The sequence below is a fragment of the Branchiostoma belcheri genome, unplaced genomic scaffold (assembly GCF_001625305.1).
Source record: "Branchiostoma belcheri isolate BF01 breed outbred unplaced genomic scaffold, Haploidv18h27 scaffold66, whole genome shotgun sequence".
NCBI classification, from domain to species: Eukaryota; Metazoa; Chordata; class Leptocardii; order Amphioxiformes; family Branchiostomatidae; genus Branchiostoma; species Branchiostoma belcheri.
Window position 1 is genome coordinate 1,917,333 of NW_017804309.1, and position 8,072 is coordinate 1,925,404.

The 8,072-nt window shown below is 44.2% G+C and overlaps 1 protein-coding gene across 1 annotated transcript in view; it reads left to right on the top strand.

The window, feature by feature from the left end:
• Positions 1–690: 690 nt before the first annotated feature.
• Positions 691–8,072, top strand: part of LOC109483685 — a gene marked incomplete at its 3' end in the record, with an annotated part of 21,889 nt that continues 14,507 nt past the window's right edge. Inside the window, exons 1-7 of the mRNA XM_019786721.1 lie at positions 691–732; positions 1,231–2,945; positions 4,209–4,363; positions 5,710–5,857; positions 6,698–6,759; positions 7,187–7,320; positions 7,795–8,068. Coding sequence (XP_019642280.1) covers positions 701–732; positions 1,231–2,945; positions 4,209–4,363; positions 5,710–5,857; positions 6,698–6,759; positions 7,187–7,320; positions 7,795–8,068 — 2,520 coding nt within the window. The remainder of the gene's footprint in view (positions 733–1,230; positions 2,946–4,208; positions 4,364–5,709; positions 5,858–6,697; positions 6,760–7,186; positions 7,321–7,794; positions 8,069–8,072) is intronic.

Genomic DNA, 8,072 nt, shown 5'->3' on the forward strand with positions numbered 1-8,072 from the left:
CTCCATTCTTTGGATTCAGTGATGCTGGGCGCACATAAATAACGTGTGCATTGAATTTTCGGGCGGTCGCCCCGGCTACAGAAATGGGGGTAGGGCCGTTTTGTGTTTCACAACATCCATCCGGTCTCATGATATGTCAGAGGGTCGCGATGCTGCCAACTAAAGTCGGGGCGTGCCCTGGTGAAAGTGCACGCAGCCAGGAGGAAAATTAACAATTTGCACACTCTCACTTTCACTGCGGTGCAGAGATGAAATGATAGCACACAAATTGGGCTAATTACTACATGAAATCCGTTGCATCTAACATGAAGATTGAAATGAAATCTATCGTAATAGCTAAGACATTGCATGTCGTATTGTTGGAAAGGAAACCAGAACGCAAAGGCCCTGAGAATGCAAATCATTAGTAGATGATTTTGCGGAAAGCGCCCAGATCAGAGATTAACTATTGGAAAATTATGTACATGTTTCTTTCATCAATGAAATTTTTCTTTTTGCTGAAATTTGTGCAGATATGATTTTGCATGATCTTCTAATAGCAACAATATTGGAATATTGAAGCTGAAGATTGATACGTTGCTTTGAATGAATACTAGTACCCGGAAGTTCAAGATAAGGTCCCAGAATCCAACGCGCCTTATTTAAAAGAGCCGCCATTTTGAATCAGACGACAGGGGAGAGATAATGAGGTCGAGTCTCTATGACCTCTCCGGCGTCCCTGACGAAATTTGTGTCAGTTTGGCGCTGAATTTCGATGTAGATCTCTTAAACTAAATCCCCAGCTTCATTTGGTGTCCTAGACGATCAGAAATTTGCAGTTTTGTCTATTCAGTGTCAAAACTCGCTGGCGTCATCGAGCTTATTAGGCCTGCATCTAATTTGGTGTGCGCCTATATTTTCGACATGGCTGTTGGTTCTGTTTTGAAACTCCACGGCCTCCAGAAACGCCGACTGTCCGGGACAAGGCGCGGTCATGACCTGGGACGACAGCCTCGCGCTTCTGCCATGTCCTGAACGTTTGTCTCCGGGCAAACCGTCTGTCTTGTCCACGTTTCGTCACAACAAGCCGTGATCACTTTAGATCAATCTGTGAAGTTTGTTTTGCCCGCACCCCCCTCCCACCTTCATTCAAATATTCACAATGAGTAAGAAAAAGGGATCTACCCTTCCGTGGTATCTTGCCTTTGCCTCGCCAGGCAGAAATAACGGTGACTCTTCTGACTCTGACAGGAGCTCTGATTCAGATGAGTACGAAGATGCTTCTGCTGAAACACCAGGTGACGCCAAGGATCTTTCCCCGGGCTACACGAACAGGCTGTCTGTGCTGCTGGGAGGTGCTGTGAGAGTTGAGTACAAGGACAAGGAAGACAGCATGGGAAACGCTGACAGCAGAGGGAAAGGCGAGAAGGGCAAGCACAAGAAACATGCAGAGCAGCAGAAAGAGGGAGCTGAGAAGGCTGACTTCTCAACTGTCGAATATGAGGACTCTAGGCTTGCCAATATTGCAGGTGAAGAGGGTTCAAGGCCTGCTAAGAGGACTTCAAGTTTTGGGAAGAAGTCCAAAGCAGCCAAAGTTAAAGAAGCTGCAAAGAGGAGGAGCGATGCCAGCACTGCAAGTGATACTAGTGGTTCAGAAAAGTCTGGCGGCAGTGGTGGTGGCAAGTTTTGGTCCAGAGGTAAGAAAAGCGAATCCTCCCCATCACAGCAAAGATCCAAGGAAGGTGATGCTGTGAAAAAGGAACAAACTAAGATGTCTCCAATACATGATGCAAAGGAGCCACAAGATGAGACAGATAGAGCAAACTTGGAGAGGAAATCTTCCGTTCAAGGTACAACAGTTCCATGGTACCTAGGGGGCGGCTCTTCAGCCACTGCCCAGCCTAAGCCAATGAAGGCAGCAAAGAAAGAAGCAAGGAAGGCAGAGTCTGAAGACGACTTGTCTGACTATGAAGATGCTGGAGATGCCAATGTTACATCTGGAACAGTGGGAGGGCTTGTCCGATCTCCATCAGCTGGTTTATCACTGCTTATGAAGACCTCAGCTGGGTTGACAGAGCAAGTAGAGGCCCAAATACAGAAAGAAAAAGCTGCAGAAGTTACAAAGCCAACTAGACCAGACTCTCTGGAAGGGAAGACTAGCAAAGGAGGGGGTACTTTAGAGAGTGCTACTGGCAAGAAGCATAAGACTGTCCCAACCCCAGCGTACACCGTCACGAGCACAAGGCGTTTTTCGTCTCCCCGAGTTTCGCCAGCATCAAGTCCTGTGGCCAAGCAGCGCAAGTTTCCAGTCTCTACATCGTCCCCTCAGCTCTCACGCAAGTTGGAGAGCAGTGCTTCAGTAGACGGGGAAAGATCAAGGAAAGAAGATGCAGCAAAAGGTGATATGGGCAAGGTTGCTCGGAGTAAATCCATGGATCCTGCGAGAAAAGAACAAAGTAACGCAACATTTTCTGAGAAAAAGAGGACATTAGCGCTTGACGGTGAATCATTTGAGAAGAAAGATGAGGACGGTGATTACGTCACCCCTCCAGAAAAGTTCAACGGTCAAGATAACTACTCAGCAGAGTTTGTCATCAAGAGGGAGGACTCTGCCGACACAAAAATCAACCAGGTCGCACAGAAACTGGACACTTTGGAACAAGAGATGCAGAAAAGTTCTGAGAAACTCACAAGCCAGATACAGATTGATAGTGCAGAACAGAGAGGCACCAAGACTGGAGACGTACCATCTTCAGACAGCGATGCTGGTGATTCCATGACTGGGAAGAAGAAGATGAAACCAGAGCCACTCACGCTGACCAGATCAGCATCCCCGTCTCCTCAGCTGAAGAAGGGCGTGGCACTGGGACCGCAGCCTTGGGTGTCCAGCATGGAGAGACTGAACCAGATCTTGTCCATGTCTGAGAAACAAGTGCCTGATGTGAGAAAGAAGGAAAAGTTCTTAGGTAGGTGATACACCTTCATACCTACCTTATAAGTCCACCTTATAAGTCCACCTGGATTGAATGTAAAAAAAAACACAAGTCTATATCTACATCTATGTGATTTCAGTGTAGCTAAATATGCACTTTTACATGTACACATTGCCTCAAATTTTTAAGGATTCAAGTCAGGTATTAACTAGACAGATCCACCCATTATCACATCATGGCCTAAGGGAAGAACACATTGCATCATTTGTCAATAACAATAGCAACTAGGTTAAGTTACTTTATCCATATACACATGTAAGTGCTCAACAGACTACTCAAAGATTTGAGATTTTCAGTTGTGTTTGATGTGTTGATACTGATGATTGAAAATATCAGGCTGTTTCTGTTTCAGTGTTTGTAGAAATTTTATTTGGCAGTAATGTCAGATCATTTGCAGCTACAGTAAATGTATTAGTTCTATTTGAGTTGATACGCCAGTTATTTGTCATGCATGCTGATTCTGTGGGATACAAAAGGTTCAGCTTAATAAGTTGAACCAAAGAGGAAAATATGGGGCTGCCACGAGATATTTCTAAGAACCAATCTTCAAAATTGTGGAGGTTTAGTGATGAAAGGAAAGATCTGACTCTAAAGAAATGCCTGATACATTTGCAAGTTAGCAAAGAAATGTAAAGGGCTAGGGATTAATCTCTGACAGCGATAAAGCAGAGAAAGTCATCATGGTGGAAAAGACATGTACAACACACATTGTCAACATCTGTTTTGCTACTACTCTGACTCTTCACATGGTTCATGACTATGTCAACAGACAGATCATGGCGTCAATGTGTGTGGCCTCAGCTGGTACAACTAAAAGAGAGGTCATTTTTCTTTCTGGATACAACAGCAAAGTCAATTACTGGTAGAATGGACAGTAACCAAACATATTTGTAACCATTTGTGTTAGTCAATTTACAGCCCTTTTGAGATAGAAGACTGTCAGAAAAAAACAGGAAACTTAACAGTTGACCACCCAACGTCTGCTTGGTGATTAGATAACAATATTACCATCTTTAACTTTAAGGTATCCTCCATTTCTTTTACTAGTTTTAGCCAATCAGCTGATCTGTTCCAAATGCTCCTGTGTCAGAGCCTGGCCTGGACACCAGCAGGAATTAGGTAGAGGTTGACATGGGGAATTCAGGGAGCTGAGCATTGCATATTTTCCAGTATTCTGAAATCTCTGATTTCTTGTAAGTACATGTATAGAATCAAGAACAAACCTTTGTTGTATAGGGAAGATGCTGGTGGAGTGGCTGATGCCTGCTGACCATGAGGAGTTTGGTCCTGATGCCATGGAGCTGGACCTAGCCCTGCAGTTCTGCAACAGGCTGCTGGCTGTGGGCATCCTCCAACCCCTGGAGCAGACCTCTGCTCAGACGGAGTTCAACGTAAGTTAAACCAGGGCTCCAAATACTGGTATGGGCCTATATGTACATACCGGTACCTTTTTGCACTCAAAATTGAAGCTGTGCACCTAAAACTTGCATCTGAATTTGTTTACTCCCTGACTCTGAGTGTACACCAAGATACAAAGTTTTCTCCTCAGACTTGGACTCTAATATAGCATTATTCTTTAAAATGTGTGAACCAAGGAATTGAATTGGTGTGACCTTACCTGTGGTATGCAGAATGAGTGACAGCACCCTGGATTCACACCCTCAGCCTTCTGGTCAGAGGCAGGGTCAACTGAATCACTCCTAACTCCTACCCACAGGTCCCTACAGTAGCAACTACAGTAGCAACCCTTCCAGTCAACTGTTTCTCCCAGTGAGACTGTTTGCTCCTGCAACAGCTGTGGAGTATCATGCTCACCTTTCACACTTTCCTCCAGGCACGTAGGTGGATTTGCTGTGGATGCAGCCTTTCCAAGCCCTTAGGGATGACTCTTTGATCCTCTTGCATTGCTGTCTCTAAATGTCTCTAAGCTATTGGCTAAGTCCACATAAGTCACTCCCGTCCAATGTCAAGCTTACAGACAATGTTGATGACTTTTTGAATACACATGTGGACCAAATGTGTTCCCAGAAGTCGGTGTGCCAGAATGTTTAAGCTCTGTTTAGATGGCAACCAGGTCAGCTAGCACAGACCCAGGGTATTTGGTTTTCACTGGTCCTAACTTGATCCACCTCACACTTTGGTGTTATCTGGCAAGCTTTCTCACAGATGCCAGCCGCTACTTGGAAAAAGAGGGGGCAGGATACCCGTCTTAGCTTGTAATTGCTTCAAGACAGGTCGGGGGTTGTGTTTAGCTTGTTTTAAGGAGTGTTCAGGATGTGAAAAATTATGGGTGGGTATCATGGGGGCACAATTTGTCTGCCTGTTAGAATTGGCAGGAGGATTTTTGGGAGCAAATACCAGGCTAGAAGTGCTACTGTTGTCTTTCAGAGAGAGAAGATTTAGTCTCACTTTATCAGGTATTGATTTAGGCCGACATGGTTGAAAACTGTGTATATAAACCTTTTCCTTGCGGTTTTCCTAGGATTCGTTCTTTGCAGTACCAGGAAGCGCTCCTGTTGTTTATGACAGGTAGATCCTATTTGTGTGGAGGGTTTACATGACAGAGGAGTCTAGTTTTTCCATTTTGTAGTTTGTAGTAGCATGAGTGTACATCCATCCACGTGGCTATATTGCATTTTTTCCATCCATCCGCCCCTTACCCTCACCCCGGGCCGCCTACATTTTGTGGTTATAGATTGATCATTTTCCCATCTCTACCTCCCCTCGCCCCCCACAGCCTGAGACAACCTACTGCTGGTACCACCATGCTGCACTCCAGGGGACCAACGGCCTGAACTCACCAAGTGCAGCGCCAGGACGCATCACCCCTGTCTGGCCGCCACCCAAGCCGGAGAGCAAGGATGGTCTCAAGTACACAGAAGCAGGTAAATATGATGGAAGACAGAGTTCATCGGATACACCTAAGAATAAAAAATCTGTTCACAGAAGTAGTGAACATTCCTCCATATTATTTTACCTTTGCTTCTGTCAAATATTTCATCGAATAAGAAATTTCAAACTTTAAAGGTTATTAGGTTTTCCAACTCTGAAGAAACCAAAAGAACTTACAGGAATGGATGCCCTGTAGTATCAATACACTGTAAATTCATTTAGTTTCGTGGGACTTAATCTCACATTAGGAGGGCGAAGAGGTTGTCATGTTTTTGAAAATACTGTAATAATACAATGGAAACTGCAAAAACAAAACCACCGTGAACTTTTCAAGATTTACAGTACCTCCTTCCTGGTACAGATGCAGGTAAAATCATGCAGCCACCCTGATTTTGCCACACGTATCATGTTTCCCTTATGGATTTCTGCTAACAGGTGGTTTGTTTCCCTCAGCAAGGAAGCTGTGACCTGTAACTAACACTCGAAACAGGTGTTTTCATACCACACTTCAAACCAACATCTATATCATTCTGTCATACTGTTTGTTATTATCATACATGCTTCAGAAATTTGATTGGCAGTATTCAATTTTATGTCTATGGTTTGCAAAAGCCCAGCTGCTCCACAGAATGAAGTTTTACTTTTAAAGGGTAACACATTTTTCAGACGAGGTTGGACTAGGTTGGAATGAAAACAAGGGGTTGATTATAAACACCTGTTCAGAGGGGCAATGCTTTGGGGATTCTGAAGTGCCACTGCGGCTTTGCCTTCAGGAAAGGTGTTAGTTTTTATATGTGGATAAAGGTTAGAAGGAGTTCTTAATTGTGTTTCAGAGCATCAATATGCAGTCATGACATTGAAGAGGGAGAACAAAGACTACATAGAACAGCTACATGTAAGTCATCAACCTCTCTTAAGCAGATGTTTGATTGGCTTAACAGATTGGCAGAAATAGTAAACTTGTGTTGCCTGTATTTTGAACATTTTGAAATAGAGAATAGGCATATTTGTATACAACAGTACCTTGGAACAGATGATTTACTGTCTTTCTGCAATGTGTCATGACACATTTTTGGTCAAGGTATGTAATCCTCTTCCAAAGGGACAATTTTCTGTGTATTTGGCAGACTTGTTTACGCATTAATGGTTTGACTGTATTAAAAAGCAATAATATTCTTTTGTTGATATTGAGGTTTCTATAAAAAACAGGCTGTTTTGATGGGTAGCCAGGATTGGTCTATTGTGTAAGCAGACCATCCAGTCCAGGAGCAGGTTGCTAACTGCTGGATCATGCACACTGAAATTTCTCTCTTGTCCTTCAGCAAAAGCATGAGCTGGCTGTGTTCCAGCTGAGAGGAGAGAATGCAGTGAAAGTGACCAAGCTAGAGGCTGAAGTGGCCAACCTGATTGATCAGATACAGGACCTGAAGAAGCTCTGCCGTCAGAAGGACAGAAGGTGGGCAGGTCTTTCACTCAGGTTCCATAATGGTAATATCAGTTGATTTCTTTCTTTCTTTGATATGTAGTGTTTGTAGCAGTGCCGTTTTACATCTCCAATCAATAGTCATAATATGTGAAAGCCAAAAATAGCCAATGGGGCATTAAATTTTAGCCAAATGGGCATGAATGTACAATAAAGGCACATGACAATCCTTGGCAATATGAGTTTTACATAGTTAAGAATGTGGCTTGATCACAAAATGATACTGCATGACGAATTCGTAGATATAAATTTGTTGCATAACAATTGTACAAGGTACAGTGTATAGCATCTACTGCTGCATAACAACAAACACACTATGAGACTAATCTAACTTACAAAAGACCATATAGTATGGGATGAGAATGTGCTTTTACAATCATTACTGGTATTTCTAGTATTAAGGCTTTTTTAAAAATATTGTCCTGTATGTTGAATGCACAACTACAGGTGGATGTTGGAGTTGAGGCGTCCTTCGACCAGACCCGTCCTGCAGGTGTCAGCCACGGCCACCAAGTCCCAGGCCACCTGCACCTCCGAGGACGGGATCATCAAGGATCTGTCATCAGGCGGGGCCGCTGTGCCCACAGCAGTCATCATGGAGGGGACCCCTGCCCCCCTCCCCACTCCCCCGGGGGCTGTAGCCAGGACACCTCCACCTGCACCACAACCACCCCCTCCCCCAGGCCAGCTGTCAGGGCTGCCGTTTCAGACCCCTGTGTCTGCCC